Source organism: Lacerta agilis, chromosome 1, assembly GCF_009819535.1.
Source record: "Lacerta agilis isolate rLacAgi1 chromosome 1, rLacAgi1.pri, whole genome shotgun sequence".
Lineage (NCBI taxonomy): Eukaryota > Metazoa > Chordata > Lepidosauria > Squamata > Lacertidae > Lacerta > Lacerta agilis.
The window spans coordinates 72,091,199-72,112,140 of record NC_046312.1 but is presented as its reverse complement, the minus strand read 5'-3'; the positions used below and the strand labels follow the sequence as shown (position 1 = coordinate 72,112,140).

General features: G+C 43.2%; 1 protein-coding gene across 1 annotated transcript in view; it reads left to right on the top strand.

Moving 5' to 3' along the window:
• The window catches only part of TSPAN32 (tetraspanin 32), a 31,304-nt gene extending 12,532 nt beyond the window's left edge, over positions 1-18,772 (top strand). The window contains exons 5-8 of the mRNA XM_033154419.1: positions 10,672-10,773; positions 14,381-14,473; positions 15,327-15,410; positions 18,675-18,772. Coding sequence (XP_033010310.1) covers positions 10,672-10,773; positions 14,381-14,473; positions 15,327-15,410; positions 18,675-18,770 — 375 coding nt within the window. The 3' untranslated portion in view covers positions 18,771-18,772. The remainder of the gene's footprint in view (positions 1-10,671; positions 10,774-14,380; positions 14,474-15,326; positions 15,411-18,674) is intronic.
• Positions 18,773-20,942: the final 2,170 nt, after the last annotated feature.

Sequence of the window (20,942 nt, the reverse complement as noted above, 5' to 3'; positions counted from 1 at the left end):
AAACTGTTGTGTTTACTACTGACGCTTCAGAGAAGTAGGGGACATATGGGAGCTTTTGATCACAGCAGCACCTCCCTCTTCTGCATACTTCCCTGAGAGGCTGGTTTTTGGAGGGTCTCAGATACCCTCTTCTGATGCCCGTGTCAAACTACTGCCCCTGCCCATAAATAAAGACTGCATGTACGCACTCACCTGCTGAAGAGATGGTTTTTGGGGTCAGGAAGGTCAGATAGTTGGGCAGATCTAGCAGCAGCAGTCAGCCACTGGGAGTGAGGAGGGTGCTCACTGGCTTGACTTGGCCATGCCACCATTTGCCACTCTCCCTGCCAGGCCCCCAGATGCATTTTAATGGTGGACAGCAGTGACAACAGAAGGCAAATCCACTTCCCATTTGCAGTGGCTGCTTGCCATTTCAAGTTGCCCAAAATGCAATGCCCCGATTGATAGATCTATGAAATTTATTTGTTTCCTAGCTCTGTACACTGGGTGCGTGGGGGTGTTCTCCACAGGCCATAACACACACTGGCCCTGGAATGTGGTCTTCTCTCTCTCTCTCTGATACTTCATCTCTGTAGGCTGCTTGAAATTAGGGATGCATTAAATTAGGCCAAGGGGATGCAGAGGACATGCAGAGGACACACCACAGATTCCCACATGCTGCACGTTGGCATGGGCAAGTGCATCTATTTTGGTTTCTCTCAGTCTCTCATTCTTCCAGTCTTAAATTGTGTTCTTCACATTTCCACATCCACTTGCATTTTTTAAATAATAAAAAAACACATCGTGAAAATTCACTAGCATTTTAGTGTGAATTTCCCTTAATTCCCCAATATAATGCATTTTTTGATGTTATTTCCACTAACATATGCATTTTATTGCACATTTTTAATGCACACTTTACCCTAGTATATGCAATTTTGTACACTTCATTTGGCCAAAGAGCTGCATTGCAAATTCGGGGAAGTAAAGATTTCAAAGGATGGCTAACCACTAAGTTTTCCCCGCATTCTTTGTTTTTCCCCTAAATTATTTCTGCCTTTCAAATACATTTGGCACTTCATTTATTGTGCCTTCCAATCCAATCTACTTCAAATGGCATGGGAAAGCATCCTCCTAACTCTTTACAGTTGCATTAGAAAGGAGGTATCCCTGAATGTGTCTCTTAAGATTATTTAATGCTTTTCAGACACATTCCTGAGAGGGAAGACAATAGATCCCTTTCTCTTCCTGACGTTTCATTCTGATAACTGCTGAGCAGCCTGAACTGGGAACATCTTGCTAGCTTTTACAGCCTTTACCCCCATGGGATCAGAAAGACCCATTTTGGTTTGAAATGATAGCCAAATATCTCAAGCCAGTATTGAAGAAAACTAAAAGGGTAGGTGGAATTGACTGCCTATTAATGGAAAATAAAACTCTACCAAGGCTTTCATAAATTTTAAAGAAAGCAATAGGGCCAGCCTGTTGCTGTGCAAAAAGAAAGGCAGCTCTTTTAAGAGGAGCACAGAGCCTTTTTTCCAGGAGAGGCATAAACTACCATATCATATCTCTCTTAAATTCAAAAAATATGGACAAGGTCCTTAAAGCATTTTTGCACAGCCTAATCCTTCACCTCATTTTAGGGAACGCAAAGATCTCCAAGTATACACTGTCCATAGAATCACCCCATCAACATGCTTATCCAAAGAACTCAAGACTGTTGGTAAGCAGGACTTTGCAGAAGCCATGCTGATTGTTCCAGACAACACTCAGGATTAAGTCCATGTCTGCATCCTTTCTAGATGGTTCATTATCTAGAAATGTTTCTCTTTGCAGTGGTGGCTGGTGCCCATTGGGATTGGTGGAGAGGAAGGCAGAGAGGCCAATAGTTGGTGGAGCCAGAACCAATGATAAGGCAGAGCCAACTAATTCTGTTTTTATCTCTATCCTTCTCCCTACTAATGGTGGCAATGAAACTAAGTCAGGAGGAAGCTGGCAGTGGGGTGTGTGTGTGTGTGTGTGCTGGCTGATTTCAGACCAAGTTTGATGGGGCAGCAGCCCATTTGCTTTAATAGACCACCCCCACTGTCTCTTTGTAATAAGCCAAGCATGCATACACTCAGTTTATGTGTGGGTAGTTGGTTGCCCATTATTGTAATACTTTCTCCATTGTCTGCCCCAACCTGTTTTTCTGTTTCAAGACCACCATTGCCATTTCGGCCAGGTGAGTAATATGTCTAAAGTACTAAATTAGTTTTTAGCTCTGGTTATTCCACACAAAAGGTTATTTTTTGTAGAGGAGTTTACTCCTCTCAGGTTTTCTGTTTGATAGGTCTCTATTTCATTGGGCTTCCCCCCTTTTTTTTTTTACAACCCCCCAATATACCCTTTCCTGTCATTTTGTATCTTGGGAAAGTAATGTCCCAGCGATTTTCTTCATTAGACTTGTTTATACCTTTCTTAATTTGTGATGCACATTTTATCTGCATCACCTCTCATAGTGATGTTAAATATCACCCTCTTATATTAAGAGCGATGTTGTGGTCAGAGGATCCACTCAGTCTGGGTCTTTTCTTCTTAATAAGGTCAATACAGTGGATTTTGTTAAGATATTATTACCATGGAGCAGCAAACCGCTTCTGCTGCCTTTCCTTATACCTTTCCTTATACCTTTATTGGTGATTAAGAAAACCTTGTGTCTTTTTTTATGGTCTGCCTTCTCCTAAAGTCAGATGTCATAAATAACACTTTGTCCACTATATGCAATTTATAAACAAGCAACTTTTAACGACAGTTGAACCTTTATAAAGCAATCAGCTGGTATTATCAGCTTTGGCTGGGCTGAACATATATATATATATATATATATATATATATATATATATATATATATATATATATGGAGAAGTGTACGGAGAACAAAATTGGTTTTATTCCTTTTTTATTTATTTAAAAAACCATACACTGATTTTTCTTCATTGAATTAGACCAGCTATCAATGTGGAAATAACCATATAAATCAATACAAAAATACAAGACAGACCACAAACCAAGCAACACTACATCCCTATAGCTCTGGTGAATACAATTCATTATTCCAATTTTCATTATGGTCTGTCACATATGACAATAGTTGGTGGTGACCTTATTTAACAATTGGGGTTTAACAGGGTAAAAGAGGATGGGTTCAGTGCACCTCCATTGAACACTCTTATTTTCTCTCTTGGACTTCCTTCCGTGGCTTCTCTTCTGTATATCTTCTCAGCAGCCTAATTAGATTGTGAGCTCTGTAGACAAGGGAATTAGTGCACGCACATATATCATATGGTCTGTAATATGTCATGAACCCATACACTGTCACTTCTGAAAATAAAAACAAAAGAGGGGAAAGGGAACAGTCAAACGTAAACTATAACATGAATGTCCTTGCATAATAGATTATGTTATTAGGACTTAGAATAGAAAGTTGGCAATTTATTGCAATGCAATCAAAATTTTCACATACCGTAATTTATGTTATGTTTAAAATACTTAAATCATATGCAAGAAGTGGAAAAGCAGTGGTCCAATGCACTAAGAAAAATCTTCCACAAGCAGGAAGCTGACATTTCTGCTTTAGGAATTGTTTTAAAAGAAGGAGAAATGTGAATAGTGCACATTTAGTAATAAATGACGTAGCCCAAATGGTGTGGTGTAGTGGTTAGCATGTCAGACTAGGACAGGGGCCAGCAAACTTACTGCGCTTCAGGCCGGTGTCTCCAGCGCCGATCGCGCGGTGGGCCAGAGGGCGGGGGAGCACGCGCCCATACACATGCGCACACGCTATTTCCGGCACACTTCCAGGTTGGAGGAGCACCGGAAATAGCTTGTGCGCATGTGCACGGGCCTCCTCCGACCTGGATGTGCACCGGAAATAACGCTTGCACTAGCGCACAAGCTATTTCCGGTGCTCCTCCAACGCGGAAGAGGGCAGCTGCGCAGCGTAGTGCCGGTAAGAGCGGGCGGTGGGGTCACTGCGGGCCGGATAAACAAGTCCCTCAGGCCTTATCCGACCCGCGGGCCTTAGTTTGGGGACCCCTGGACTAGGACTTGGGAGAACAGGATTCAAATCCCCACTCAGCCATGAAGCTCACTGGGTGACCTTGGGCCAGTCACTCTCTGCCTAATCTACCTCACCGGGTTGTGAGGACCAAATCAGTGGTGGACTTTGGGATCTCAAACTTCAGTGGCGCCCTGTGTGATGCTAAAATCCGGTGCCTGCCACACCTATCACGCTTCATTCTGCATCATTGTTGCAGCACCACCTGTGGTTCCAGTGCCCAGTGTGGCCAAACAGCGCCTCTGATCAAATGAGAAGGGAGAGAACCATGTAATAATAATAATTTATTATTTATACCCTGCCCATCTGGCTGGGTTTCCCCAGCCACTTTGTGGCTCCATGGAGGAAAGATGGGATATAAATGTAATGATGGATGCATGGATAAATAAACCACATGTAGTTGAAAGCAACTGAGGTGAAGAGAGGCTTTTCCATTCTTCCCATATAGTTCTAGCCAGTGTTTACTTTAATTTATACACAACTCATTTGGTTAGCTTAGATATTAATCACTTGCGGTGTAGAACAGCAGGTTCCATTGGCAAAGCAGGAGCAGAGATTTGTTTATAAAGTAGGTTCCCCTTCAACTCAAACATACATTTACTTCAAGGTAATTTCTCTTCTTGATTTCAGGGCCACATCAAACATTCCTGCAAAAGACAAGTCAGCCCTTTTATTCTGTAACCTTTGAGGGACATTTACATTATCAACCAGAAAACAGGCGCCTAGTGCAAGCGTACAGTCCCCAACCAATCACAATTCCTGGATGTCTGCTTATTGTATATTTTCCAGCCTGAAAATTCCCTTCAAAGGATGCAGGAAAAATATGGCACATCCCTAAGGAAACACAAGGAGAATCCATAGGCTTTTGAGCGATATGGCGATTTCTGCAATGCATAGGCTTCCCCTTTCTTCCTCATTTTTATAAAAATGTGATGAACAGGGCCTATTAAAATGCATCAAGGCTTTGACTCTTTCATATAACATCTGAAGTGGCCCTCAGATGCTGCCACTTTCAAAAGAAAACACTCTGTACAGCTCTGATCTTTGCACAGCTTTGGAGGAAGGAAGAAATACAAGAGTTACGAATCAATAAATTACTGATACCCCCAGGCAGCGGCAGGCAGTCTCCAGCCCATGAACCTAATGAGGCCATTACCCCCAAGCCACCTTCCCTGCATCTGACATTGTATCATGTCAGGTATCGGGAAGGTAAAGGTGCTGCTCCCTGCCTAGAGGGTGATTTGCAGGCACTGATGATCAGCTGGTTGTCAGTGCTTTAAAAGCCACGTGACTTTCTCTGACTGGCTTGATTTCTAACTGCTTAGCAGGCAAAGGAAAATGTGGTGATGTCAGGCGATAGGTTGATGGGTGGCAGCCACCTGTCAAAATGGCCTGTGGAAGTTGAGCAACCTTAAGATCTACCCCTACCTTAAGGGGGGAAGCTGCATTCCTAGATTCTGGGTGCTTCGGTCTATGTTACGAAAGGGACTTGTGGTTTATTCCGAAGGGAGGAACCTGAGGCTGCGTATGAGCCACAGCCTAATCTCATGCAGGTGTGGGACCTCAGAGGGACAGAAGGAAGGTGTAAAAAAAGGGGGGGCAACTTATGGAGTGATAGTAGGGGAAAACACTCTGCAAACAATAATTTACTTAATATATGTAGGGCTTGGTGTCAGCATTGCTTGTGCACGTTCTCTGTTATTTAATTTTTCTGAGAGTGGTGCCACGCATAGTCATACAAAATAATTATGTGTTCAAACAGGTCAGGAGAATTACTTGCACTTATTGTAATGACCTCTGAATGAGACTCTTATTGTGCCTCTCCTCACGTGTGATGCGCTGTGGTTGGAGAGCTTCCCACAAAGTAGCCAGGCCAATCAAGATGGAAGTCATAATGCATTCCAAACAACCCTTGTTCCAACATGTCTCCCGGCTTTGTCTTAGCAGAATTCCCATGCAGTATAGCTTATGCTGTTATTGTTTTCCTTGCGGTTCTATTAAATATTCAAGGTACAGTAATAGTCAAAATCAATTGAAAAGCAGAAACATATTAAAAACATAAAACAAGACAATGTGTATAAAAATAGGCAATAAAATCAGCAACTCTGCAATCCTCCATTCAACAAAACCTTGTTGTTGTTTAGTCGTCTTAGTCGTGTTCAACTCTCCGTGACCCCATGACTCACTAAATGTAATAAACATGGCTAGGTTAGACCCATTGGTTTTGTTGGGGCTGCTTTGAGTAAAACTTAGTTGAATACCATCCAAGGTATTTGGTTCATAATTGAACCAAAATTGAGCAACAAGGTGCCTTGGGTGGTCTACCTGCAGAGGGAGAAATGTTTGGCTTCTGCCAGGGATATTGTAGGCCCTCTCCTCAGTTTACTGGCTACCCTACAACTGAAAATGGCTAAATGTGTAGTAAAATAATAATAATCTGTTTTAGGTTCATTTGGTTTTTGGTTTCGTGCAATGGTTTTTAATGAGTAGTTGATCATGTATCAGGAGAAGAATCAATGTTGCTGGAGAAGTACCCAGCTTCTGCAAAGAGAAGCCCTACTTCACTCATATACCTTTTCTAGGATTCTTTGAACATATTAATAAACATGTGGCTGGGGGTCATCTGGATATACATGAACCTCTAGAAAGCTGTCAACAGTCCTTCACCAAAGGCTTCTGAGGAACTACCTGTTTTCAATAGAGAATCCTGAATATGTCTCCATCTCTTCATTGCAACCTTATGGCCGAGGGAGAGGGGAGAGAACCCCCCTCCCAAACGCATACTGTTTTCTTAACTATGAACACCCTGAGAAGCAGCTATTATCTGTGATGGGTAAAATAAAAAGGTAAAGGTACCCCTGACTGTTAGGTCCAGTCGTGAACGACTGGGGTTGCGGCGCTCATCTCACTCTATAGCCCGAGGGAGCCGGCGTTTGTCTGCAGACAGCTTCCAGGTCATGTGGCCAGCATGACTAAGCTGCTTCTGGCGAACCAGAGCAGTGCACACAAACGCCATTTACCTTCCCGCCGGAGCAGTACCTATTTATCTACTTGCACTTTGACGTGCTTTTGAACTGCTAGGTGGGCAGGAGCAGGGACCGAACGACGGGAGCTCACCCCGTCGTGGGGATTCGAACCACTGACCTTCTGATCGGCAAGCCCTAGGCTCTGTGGTTTAGACCACAGCGCCACCCGCGTCCCATGATGGGTAAAATACATGAGAATAATTTTTGTACCCTCCACATTTTCCTATCTCACAACTAACAGCAGCTTCAGGCAGAAGATTTAGGGTGAGGAATCAATGAAGGTGCAAAGGGTTCACTCCCAACTCCCTATCTCAAGGCCCCAACTGATCTGCAGACGTAGCATTAGATCACGTACTAGAATGGTTCTAGAGGCAGCCATTTTTATTGCAGCTGGTTTTTGTTTTTTGCCTCATTCTCCATCTGACTTTTTATGAACACATGGCTAATTTCCCTGTGTTTCTAACAATGCCTGCTGTGCTACTGATTACGGTATATTGCCTATAACCTCATGTTTCGCCCTGGAAAGATTATAGATACACCACATGTCATGACCAACAGATCAGTCGGTGGGAATGCAGTTGTCAGCTGTTTGCTCACGCAGTTGTGGGAAGCAACACACATGCTGAGGAAATTTTGCTTTACTTCACCATCGCCATTATGAAGCCACGGCTACAAAAAGACAGGCTGGCAACAAAATGGCTCCCCAGATCCTATTTTTATTCCCTTTTGGCTCATTTTGAAACCCTTTAATGTGAATAAGCATGGGGGATAAATTCAAGTTCACTTTACATTTAAAGGTGAACTTCCTTAGTCCATGCTTTCTGTGAGAATATGAGAACCAAAAGACAACCACACTTCAAAATTCACATTCCTCTGAATTTTGCAGTGCAGTTCTCCAGCCGTGTTATGTGTACAAAAATGCATGTACTGAGGTAAAGTGTAAAACAACATACAAAATGCGCTATGTCTGGAGAAACTGCTTTGCAAAAAATGGTGGAATTGCATAGGCACATAGATATATGAGGAAGAATTCGCACCAGATTGCTGGTGAATGTTCATAAAGACTTCTTTTTTAAAATGCAAACTGATGTGGAGATAGATTCAGGTAGGTAGCCGTGTTGGTCTGACGTTGTGTGTGTGTGTGTGTGTGTTGTCCAGTAGCACCTTAGAGACCAACTAAGTTTGTTCTTGGTACAAGCTTTTGTGTGCATGTGAAGTGTGCATGCACACAAAAAGCTCATACCAAGAACAAACTTAGTTGGTCTCTAAGATGCTACTGGACATTTTTTTTTATTTTTAATATGTTTCTGATGTGGAAATGTGAAGAGCTGAACTTATGACTGGAAAAAATAGAAACTTGAGAGAAACAAAAATTTACATATTTGCCCATCCCTAAACATGGCACATGAAAACTAATACTAGAATGATTTTTTTAGTACATGCCTAACCTTATAATGCTACGTGTTAAAGCTCTGGAGTGCAATAAATAGGTGGCATGCTTTTTCAATCTGCTTTTCTAAAACAGAGATCCTTAATGCCTGGATAAGAAATCCAGGGTTGGGGTTGAGGTAAGAAAGCAACTGAAATTAGGAGAAACTTTTCATGTGGTTTCAGTGGATGTCTCACCTAACACTCTTATTGCTTCCCTCAATTCTGTTGCATTATTGAGTTTTCTGTTCTGAAAAGCTACAATTTGCCTTGAGGCACACACAAATCAATAGGAAAGAAAAGGGAAGGGTAAAGGAATAAAAGAAATGGAACCCACCCAACTCCCTGATAAAGCCAAGATCAATTGTCTTTCTCTGATTGCTGCACAATGATTCAAATTTCCCAGAAACTCCAGTGCCTTATATTCTTCTGAAAACATTTAGGATTTGATTTGCTACTTAATGGTGGTGAAAACAGAGGATCATTGGCCATCATTGGCCTGGTTGTATATCACATCCTGACAAGTGGTGAGACTATTAGGTGACCCCTGACCATTAGGTCCAGTTGTGTCCGACTCTGGGGTTGTGGCGCTCATCTCGCTTTACTGGCCGAGGGAACCGGCTTACAGCTTCCGGGTCATGTGGCCTGCATGACTAAGCCGCTTCTGGTGAACCAGAGCAGTGCACGGAAACACTGTTTACCTTCCCGCCGGAGCAGTACCTATTTATCTACTTGCACTTTGACGTGCTTTTGAACTGCTAGGCGGGCAGGAGCTGGGACCGAGCAAAGGGAGCTCACCCCATTGCGGGGATTCGAACCGCCGACCTTCTGATCAGCAAGTCCTAGGCTCAGTGGTTTAACCCACAGCGCCACCCACATCCTTGGTGAGAATATTACTACTCCCCTGATTATTATATCTAGTTGAATGTGCGGTGAACTTATTTTTGCCACTTGGCATGACAGTACAGAAGATGGGCTTAGCAAACAGGAACATGGGAAGGGTCTTCTCTTGCAAAGGCTTAATCCCCATAATCAAACAGTAATTTCCAGGCACTTGGGTTACTTCTTGGAGACATTTAGACTCTAAATTTCAGAAGAACAAGCATTGTCTGTTCTCCATAATGGTGAGAATCCATTTATGCTTCCCACAGAGTTTGTGGTGAGAACCGAAGCTTTAACCATTACTAAAATATGTTTGGAGGTTCCTGTGAGTTCCCTGTTGCAGCAAAGCCAAATTAATTCCTGCTCTTTTCATTTCTGAATCAATCTTGTAGATTTATGTACTTGGGCGCATATTTATTTTGCACTGGTAGATTGTCATTCATGTGTTGAATTCTAAAACAGCAGTTTACCATTGGCAAATTTGCTCAGGGTGTTATCATTAGCCTTTGAAACATTTTAAACAAATAAATAAATCTGTAAATATTCATTGCAGTGTTTTCATCCAGTTTCAAGAGCAGGGCTGCTTGCACTTTGAACTAAATGCATTGCAGTTCTATACCTAGTCAACCCAAACACTATCCAAAGAAAAGCTGGATTCTGCATTATTATTATTATTATTATTATTATTATTATTATTATTAAAATTGAGCAAGTTTGCCAAATTGAACAGTTTTATCTGACTTGGTTGCATAATGTGCTCAGGACTGCTAGTCATGGCGTGGGGCAAATGAGCAGCAAAGTCCCACTCCCAGCAACTTGGGTCCTTATTCAATCACCTCTCAGGCTGAAGGCAGCCCTGTTTAGGGAAGTTTTTAATGACTGATGTTTTAATGTATTTTTTCTCTTTTGTTGGAAGCCGCTCAGAGTGGCTGGGGAAACCCTGCCAAATGGGTGGGGTATAAATAAATAAATATCATCATCATCATCATCATCATCATATTTCTGAGACTTTAGCTGTCCACACACTTCTAAATATTTCTTTCATAGCCCACAAGGACTTGAAAGTAGACTTTTTTTTTTCAAAGGAAAAACAATCCTGATTCTCTGGAAACTGAATTCTGTACCCTGTGTTACGTTGTGCACTTTTTCTGCACTCGCAAACCATTACAGCAAGCCCAGCACAACTGTTTATGAGATCGTTCCTTAAAGGATGGCTGACATGTAGAAATTCTTCTTATGGCCATGTCTTCCCTGTAGGCTGAAGATGCCATGATGGATGTGTATGACATCGTGTATGAAGATGTGAGAAGCAACTCTTCCAACACCAGGAGACAGGAGCTACATACCATCCACAAAACGGTGATCTGCTTGCACATTTTGGTCTATACTCTAGGGGCCATTCCACAGAAACCAGTTTCTAGGATTTAGAATCTGGTGATCTTCACCCTCCACACCCTTCCCCCCACCAGGCAGCGATGAGGGCTGGGGTGGCATGCTCCATTCTTGCAGGGGGTGTGTGCATGCACTCCCCACCCTGGGCCTTTGCGGACAGCACTACACCCCTGACTGGAGCACAGGCTATTTAGTTCTTCCCAATGACTTGCCTGGAGAAATGGATTAGCAGTTGGCAAGACCAATGAGGGGGGAAACCACCACATACACAAACACAAACACCATTGTGGTAAGCATCAAAGGTCCTGGTGAATTGCTGGAATTTTCCCTTGGCTGCCTACGCTGATATCGTGTAAGCAATCGTGACATAGCACGTTTTAGCTTCGTTGTATTATGCCCCATATCTGTTTCCAAGCTTGGGGTGGGGTTTCGTGTTATCTGTTAAATTCTGACTCCTCTGAAACAATAGGTCACATAACTAACTCAAAGGCAATTTGCTTTTGCTGGTCCAACCACTAGCAAGAATGAGGCAATAGCTTCAGGTAGCAGGTGCTTGGGGAGCAGTGGCAGTCCCCTGGCTGCTTCTCCTGGAACCATTAATCATTTACCTCTTTGTTTGCTAGATGGCCTGTCCTGAAGCCACTAAGCTTGCCTGTTCTCCACAGTGGAAGATGCTATCCTATCGCTAGTGTTGAAGCAAAACTCAACTGCCAATCCAGTTGACTTTTGTATATGGAATAGCAGAAGGGAACGCCATCTTGTCCTTTGCTTCAAGCAGTAAAATCTCCTCACTTGGGCCTGCTCAGGACCAAACTAGATGTGACATTCATCCCACTGTCTGGTTTTGCACAGCTGGACTGGGAATTCAAGCTTGGGGAGAAGGAGGGCTTGAATTCTCTGGCCCAGCTGTAGTCCTGATCAGAATCGCACACATAGCCCTTGCAGCTGATATCCACAGTGGGAGGAAATCTCCCATTGGTGGAGCCAAAGGGTTAAAACCTACCTCTCACTAGGCCACAGTCCCAGTTTTGTGCTTCCTCCACACCATCCCATGCCAGCTATTGGTTAAAACCAGCTATCTTATGCCAAACTACCCCCATCTAGTTTGGCCCTCAGCCACATTTAAAGCACATACCCCCAACACCCCTTGCAGATAATAAGAAGGAAGGAAGGAAGGAAGGAAGGAAGGAAGGAAGGAAGGAATATGTGGTAACTGTAGCTGGTTGAGAGTGCTGGGAACTGCAGCTGTGAGGGGTAATGAGGTTGTGCTTTAAATGTATGGTGCTACAGCACTTGAATTCCTACTCTTCCTTATCCTGCTGTTTATGCTGTCTGGCTGACAGATTCCCAAAGTGGAGGAGAGAATGCTGCACCAATGAAACTGCCCTGAGAAGAGTAGCAGAGTAAGAGAAGGGCATTCCATGAGTGGGTGGAACTTTGCAGCAGGGAGCAACTCGGAAAGCCCCAAAGAAGTAGCAACTTTGTGGATGAGTGCAGGAGAGAGAACAGTGTTGAGGGAATGTTTGTCGGAGAGGGAGAGACAGAGAGGTATGCTTCTCCTCTCCAGATAGCTAACTAAAGGGAATTCCAGATTCTTTGAACGGTGGGAGCTGTTTTTGATAAAGATCTAATTGGAGCCATAGGGGGGAATCGACATGTGCTCTTTTACTATATGGACTCCTCCTTTCTTTTTCCTACACTAGCCTTACATTTTCCAGCATTTTCCAGAATTCAAACCCACATCTTGTGTTTCTAATGATGGGGTGGGGGGCGTTTTAAAAAAAAATATGTTCCCAACAATGTCTACAAATCTACTCTGTGTCTCTGCTACCAGTTATTGGGTGAAGACTTGGGGAAGGGGGGAGTCAAGGAAGCACTGTCCTTCCTTATGCACGCCTAACTCCCAGGGTGTGTGTGTGTGTACAGGACTGCAGCCCTGACCTATCCCGTGAAAAAAGAAAGGCAGCAGAAGCCAGGCTTTGCTTTCTTCTTGAGCCAAAACTGATCAACCAGACACAATGGCCATGCTATAAAGAAACTATAAAGAACATGTTTTTGTGCCCAAGAGAGAATCATCAGGCACCTAGCCAGGGTCTTTATGTTTTGCTTTTTCTTTCTTTCTTTGTTTTGTTTTTGACCACCACAGTTTTTGCTGTGGCCAAATGCCATGCAAGTCAAGGTTCAGGTACCCTTAGGAGTCTTGTAGAAGAGGGAATTTCAGCACTCTGCCAGTACTATGATATCATAAGATGTGCCTTTGAAATTCCCAGAGGAACCTGAACTGGCTGCATCTGGGCACCCTAGCAGCTCCCTAGCTGATAAAACTATGGTCCTTCATGCCCGAAATAGTGTATGCCATCAACGCAAAACCACTGCCAGATGAATAAAACATTACCCTAGGTGAAAGAAGGAAAGTGTTGATAATCTCCAGACACGTCACCTTTTGTACAGAAAATTAGGTATAAACAGGGGCACCATTTCTGAAGAACCTGGACTGGGGCAATTAAAAAAGCCACCTGGATCTTTTCACTATCCCAAAAGGTTTTGATGGGACTTCTGTGGAAGTCATGTGTCAACTATCACTTTATGGCTGCACCTAAAGGGAATGTTTACCTTTATTTGTTGTAAAATTCATACTTGTTTAATATGGATATACACTATGCGACCCAGCCAGGGATGCATGGTGTACTGGTACTTCCCAATTTGTGCCACAAAGTGGCAGGCAAGGAGGGTCCGTGAGGCTTACATCATGCATCGCTGTGCAGTCCAGTAACACCATCACCCTGTTGCACAATATTTATACTTCCACAAAATGCTTTAAGTATTTGCCAGGTGCAACGTCACAGAACCTGCATCAGGATTCATCTGTCTGGACAGTGCTGAATTGCGCATCATATGAACCAGGCCCTCTCCCATATTCCCACACCGCTTGCAGCTATGCCTCTAAATAAATGCACAATATTTTTGTTCCATTGTATCATTGGTTGTATTGCATGGAAAATGCAGGACGTGCCAAGAAATAAAGGAAAATACTGGTGAGGAGTGAAGGACTGAGTGGTTTGCCACTGGGGAACAAAACCAGTGGCAACTTTTGAAATGCAGTATCAAACTTGTAAAAGATGCAAGTGAGAAGCAAAGCAGAAGCATTTGACCACAAAATATCATGAATGGAAACCATGGGTGGCAAACAGCCAAGTCCCTCCATCAACTTAAGGATTCCACTTGTGCAAGAGAACTTCCTCTCCCCCCCCCCCGTGGGTCCCCTAAATCTCTGGCAGAGATTAAGAATGGGTGTGGCGCTTGCTAAGGGAGAAAAGCAGGGGAGGGGAGTTCTGCTGCACCAATGGAACAAGTTAGTTGGATACTCCCCCCCCCAATCTTTAATCCTCAGTCTGATGGCCAGCTGTTATATCAACCACTGCAGTTATAATAATGTAGGGTTTAAGGCTGAGGAAGCAAAGCCTCTGCAGTTTACCAGTAACAAACCAACAGCCGACAATCAAAAATCTTCTGTAAGGGTTTTGTTTGGAAAAGAAAAGCAATGATACGAGTGGTGTTTACCCCTTTCTTTCAGTTTCTCTGTTGTGGGAAAAAGCCACCCTTTGGAGAAGCAAGCAGGATTGAAAAAGAGATGTGCCAATCAGAAACAGTGGGAACAACAGAAAAGGTAAATGATATGTGAGGCTGGGAAGCTCTGCAGTACAGTCAGTTTAGGTTCTTACGAAGCAATTCTCACCCAGCTGGGGTATTAGCAAAACTGGCCTTGTCACTCTGGCACCAAGATTTTTCCTGACATCATCTGAGCTAGAAGTTAAACAAGATGATAGTTCAGGACACTTTCAGTTCTATGAAACCATTAACAACAACAACAACAGCTGCTGCTGCTGCTGCTGCTACTGCATCTACATTTATATCACACTTTTGCCCCAAGGAACAAAACATGCTGTATATGCCTCTCCTCCTTCACATTTTATCCTCACAACAACCCTGTGAGGTAAAGTAGGCTGAGGGTCAGCGACTGGTCCAAGGTCACTCCAGGAGCTTCATAGCCGAGTAGAAACTGGGGAGCCCTGGCTTCCCAGATTCCAATCTAACCATGAAACCACACTGGCTGGTGTGAGTATTTTGAGAGGAATTATTGGAAGGCAGAGCACTAATTTTGTGAGAATGTCAGAGCCCTGCTGGATGATACCACTCTCCATCTGAACAGTCCAAGCAGTCCATCTAGTTCAGCAGCCTAACTTCCACAGTTGCCAAGACAATGCCTCTGGGAAGACCACAAGCAAGACATGAAGTCCTTATCCCACTGTTGGTCTCAAGTAGCTTCTGTTTGGTGGCATGCTTCCTCCAAACCTGTGAGGAGTTGGGGAGGGAAATATGGAACCTGGTCCTCTTTGAATTTTTTATTCAGAAGTAAATCCCACTGTGTTTCAGTGGTGCTTACTCCGAAGTAAGTGTGCACAGGCGTACAGCCTTCATTTATTATTTTGTCCTCTAAGATATTTTCTCTCATATTTCAGGATTGCCTAGAAGAGATCCAAAATTTCCTGAAAAAACACATGACTTTTGTCTCTGTGCTGATGACCATTACAATTTTCTTCATGGTAAATATTTGTGTTCTCTTGTATCCTCCTGTTTTTCCCCTTAATCAACAGAAGCAGAAGTGCAAATCTAGCTATGGATGTCAGCATAATTCTGCAGAAGTGGCAGCATTCTGCCTCGCAACCCCCCCCCTTTTTTAATAAGTCACAGGGACCAAAAGAGTTTAGTTTTTGGGTGGACACCTAACCCTTAGTATAAACCTTCCAGTTGCTTCACTGGAAATAAGGTATCTGTGTTTAGGTTTCATTATCAACAGTGTTTTCATGCTTTATGAATGTATATATATGGGCATTTATTACCTGGGAGAAGTGTCTACCTGGAGGGGGAGGAGCAAGGTGGTTGCTGTGTGGGCACACACTGGTGCATCCAATCCAGTGCTTCTGCTGGTGTGCCCATGCATCTCCGTCCTTGTCAGAATCTCTACCCTCCTGGTAAGTGGCAATGACAGCCCTGCCAGGAGGCTGTTACTGCAGCTCAGCTCTGCCCCTGTCAGGGACTGGGCAGAGGAGGAATGGTGGAGACTGCCCTCCCAGCCTGACCCTTCCAGGGAAGAGGAAGACAGTTTAGATTTACAACATGGGTTTGAGGGAGGTCACAGCTCAGAGGAAAATGAGGGGGAAAGATGGGAAATAATGGGAGAGGAGGAGGAGGAAGCACCAGTGGGAGCGACAGCTGACGGACACAGTGTCTTTAGAAAGCATTCCAGACTTCCCCTCCCAGAACCCGGCAAGCCTTGAATGTAGGAGAGCAAAGAGCTCAAAGACACAGGGCACTTACCAGCACCCGTAGGAGAGACGTTGAGATTGATGAATGAGGAAGTAGAAAAGATGGGGAGAGGGGATGGAGATTCACTTGGGACCGTGCCATTATCCAAGAGGCTGGGTTCTAAAGCCTCTCTCTGTAAATACTGAATAAAAAGCAGGCGGTACATTCCTGGGCAACCAGCTGTGGAAGTCACTGGCAGCAGCCTGACAGCCCCACCAGGTGAGCTGTTCCTCCATGGAAATGAATCCTCCTCAATTCTGTGGGATTTACTTCTGAGTAAACCTGCATAGTACCAGACAGTAAATCTTGCACCCCTATTTACAAACGCCATGCTTCGCCACATATTGATGCATACCCCATTCCTGGTGGGTTTCAACTTTGGTATATAGGGTGTCACTTTATGTCACAGAGAAGTTTAAGCCATGTAGCAATATAATTATAAAATGAACTATTGGCTGAGCCATGTTTTATAAAAACCGTGCCTTGATTTAAGGTCAGGGGTCAATGGAGACTGCAGTCCAGTGCACTTTGTTGATGTAAGGTGTGTTGCAGCAAGTGGCATGCAATCAATGCCTCGCTTCCAGTAATGGTGGTTAGGAAAAGGATGCAGGTGCCACACATTTCATTTTGCATCAACTTGGTGCAGGGGTAAACTAGATATGATGGTAGCAAACCAATATATCAGAGTGGGGAAGGGCCACAGCTCAATGTGAGAGGATCTGCTTAGCAATGAGGTTCCAGGTTCAACCATTGCCATATCCCAGGTAGGCCTGGGAGGGACACCTGTCTAAAACCCTGGAAAGCTGTTGCCAGCCAGTGTAGCAGTGCACTGAGCTAAATGGGCCAATGGTTTGACGTAGTAGTATAAAGTCGGCTTCCTGTGTTCCTAGTTGGGTTACTATCAAATTCCTATGCAATGGGAGTTAATAAGGAGAGTAATCTGAAAATCAGCATGGGGCTCACACCAAAATTGCCTGTAAGTCCTGCTTTATAGTCCTCTAGTTAAATGGATGTCCAGTCTAAGTCCAATTTAAAGATAAAAGAAGGGAGAGCAGGGCCCTTGAAGTTGCTTTTCCAAAATTATCACCAAGAAAGCAGACTGAGGTGGAATCTACACACATGTTAAAAACGTTGTGGAAATGCTTTTTAAAAAATCGTTTTGAAAAATGCATTGGATTTGCTATAGCTCACCATCACCATCTAGTGTCACAATTGTATATTGCATTTTACAACACATTCAAAACGTTTTATTTGTGGCTTTATAGCTGAGTCTTACATAAGTCACCTGGTAACACGGAACAGCATTTCTATTTACATGATGATAGTTAATTTTAAAGGTGCGCCTAAATGTGCATAAATTGTCACATGAAGACCTGTGTTCACTCTTGTCCCCTTTTTTGGGTGAAGTGTTTCCTCTAATTTGGCAGTGCACAACTGGCCATGCTAGCTGACACCATCCTGTAATAATTTAAGAATGTAAAGCCCTCTATCCTCTCCCACCAAAGGGGCATACATCTCTCCCTATGCTTCTCTCCTTTCCTCTCTCAGAAATAGATTTCTAGTGAGTAGCAGTGATTTGCAGGTGATTGGTTTTCGCCAGGAGGATGTGGTTTCAACCCCAAGGATCAGCGTTTCTGTGCTCATAAGGACTGAGTCTTCCCATACAAGTTCACTTGCCAGCTGAGTTGTAGCAAGCAGCTGTTATTATCTGTGCCAAGTTGGCAGTAAATTTGAACAACAACAAAAGCTACTTTGATGATTACTCTGAAACTGTGGAACCACTCTTGGAAGAAATGAAGGAAACTACCTGTCAGCTGACTTTTCTAAAGCGTCCCCCCCTTGTACACCTTTTTTTTACTACAGACCATCTTGTTTATTTGACTGTTACATGGTGGCTGTTACATGGTTACTTATATGGTGGTCCCATATTATTTATAGATTTGATTGTATTGCATTGTGTTTTTATTGCTTTTATAGAAATTGATTTGAACCTGTAGAAAAGCAGTAGAGAAATACAAGGTGTCTAGTGAAGCTGTTCCTCTCAACTTCTGCAACGGAACTTCTTCTCCTCCTCCCTCCTTGTACCCCCACCCCCAAATTTGTCCTGGCTTTTACCCCAAACCCTCCAGAGCAGGTTTGGGTAGGGCAGTGTTTTTCAACCTTTTTTGGGCAAAGGCACACTTGTTTCATGAAAACGAGGCACACCACCATTAGAAAATGTTAAAAAAATTAACTCTGTGCCTATATTGACTATATATAAAGTAATTTTCCCACGGCACACCAGGCAACATCTCGCGGCACACTAGTGTGCCACGGAACAGTGGTTGAAAAACACTGGGGTAGGGTACAAAGAGGAGAGAGGGAGGGGAAGTTCTACTGCCCAAGTGGAAGTCCTTGGACAAATGTTTACTATTGGACACAACCCATTATAATTAATGAATTAATTTCCTTTAAGCAACTACAATGTTTTTAATTGACTTTCATTTATTTACCTATCCTAGGTGTATGGGATGAGCTTAACTTTGTTCCTCTGGTACGCCATCCACTTTAAGAAGAGTTTGGATCGGAAGGGCAAATACACGCTGCCAAAGCAATAGACTTCTGCACCACCAGGGAAAAAGAGCAAGACTGTTGGAGACTCTGAGAAACTGGAATTTGTGCCACAACTGTGGGTGGATGCTGGGTGGTCCTAATCAGTCCCCCCCCCCAACACACACAAATGTGCCATCCCGGGTGTGACTGTGAACTCCCATGATGCAACCAAGACAGCTGCAGCATCTGTCAACAAAGACTGGCTAAAGTGATGACCAGGCAGCAGAAACACGCAATGCTGAGTGGAAACATGGAGGCAGGGTATAAACCAGGAACGAAGGACTTGCCCAGCCACAAGTGTGTTTGCCAGCTGAAAGCCATCATTTAGAGCCCCCAAAATAGCTAGTCAAAACAGAACAACATACCCCAGTGAAAAGTAAACCCAAGGAAATGGAAATTACTTGGTTCAATAACCAGTAAGAATATTTTAAGGCTCAGGAGGGAGAGAGAAAACAGCAGCTTGCTTTACATTATTATTTTAAGCAGTTTTATAGCCATTTCTGAACATGAATTAGACCCTATTTGCATATTTTGTAAGCTTCCTTGGTTTGAATACGCAAAGATGCTCTAAATAAGGAAGAACCCATTTGTTTAATTCAAATACACACATGCACAATTGTGACAGAAATGGGTGCTGTTAAGTTCTATTAGGCCTATGCTGCACCCCACCTAAATTTAGTCGTGATGAGTAAAGCCGGAATCCTAAACACGCTCACTGAAGAGCAAGCTCCACTGAATGCAACATGATTTATTTCCATGATTAACTTTACTTAGTCATGATGAGTAACTTCAGTTCAGTTGTGGCCAGTGGAATTTACAGCTCAGCCCAATTCCCATTAATTTCTGTGCAACTTGCTCCTGGTTAACTGTGTATATGATTGCAGTGTTAATCATAACTAACTTTACCTGGCTATGCAGTTTGGAAATGTAGATCTTAAATGGTAACTATGCAAGTTGTAATACCCTTTGCCTCCAGTTAAGATCTAGAATGAGAACAGCACGAACTAGGAATATGCTTTTATTCTTTTGATTTAATACCAAAGTCATTACTTTTATATTACTCTGAATTCCTGTAAATAAAATGTATTTGGTTAAGCAGATGTGTTCTGTTCTCATATATCCTACCTAGCCATAAAACTCTGTTGTTTTGTTCTAGATACTACAATAAGTTACAGCATTTCTAAATTGCCTGAAGTGAACAGAAATTCCAAGGTTGAATGTACTAGCAGGAGATCATACAGAATCATGGCAGAATCATGCTTCTGTTGTCAGGTTTTGAAGTAGATGTGTTCTGTTCTCATATATCCTACCTAGCTATAAAACTCTGTTGTTTTGTTCTAGATACTACAATAAGTTACAGCATTTCTAAATTGCCTGAAGTGAACAGAAAATCCAAGGTTGAATGTACTAGCAGGAGATCATACAGAATCATGGCAGAATCATGCTTCTGTTGTCAGGTTTTGAAGTAGCTACTGGTATGGATAAAGCCAATACTTGGTAGAGCTGTGCGATTAATCGCCATCTCATTGAAATAACATTGTGATAAGTGTTTCAACAAGGCAATATACCGGTGAACAAAAGGGAGACTTGACAGCTTCCCAGGAGGTAGCTCAGCTGAACCAATACTTTACAGATGGGTTGAGTACCTGTACCCAGTGCACCCCAGATTTGTTATGTATCAGAACAACTGGACCTTGTTTGTTTTTTAAACACTCATGCAAAATATAATGGAAAAAATGTGAGATGCTATATTCAAGGACTGCAGTTCATTTACACAAAAAGGACAGTGTATTGTGAGGAAGGAAGAAACTGTTCTACCTCCTCCGTGCCTCCTTTCAACACTGGGTAGGACGGAGTCAGGTGCTGTTCCTATAATTGCTCCCAGTAGCTGCAGTGACTTACAAACAATACAGAGTTAGCCAGCATGGAAAAAGTTTTAAACATAGACAAGGCTTCTGAAAGGGCCTGTGCTAAGAAAACTAGCTCTTGGCTATCGTTGCTAATGTTGTTATCCCAAAGGCCAGATGGGAGGCCACGTGATTGCCGGCTGCTTCAAGGAAAATGAAATTAAAGTGCCCTTCTTTCTCTCCCTTATGTATGCAGGCAGTGCTGTTAGAGTTGCTGAGGTATTAGCATAATGTGTCCTAGGCAGTAAATCTTCCTCCACCGAGAAGACA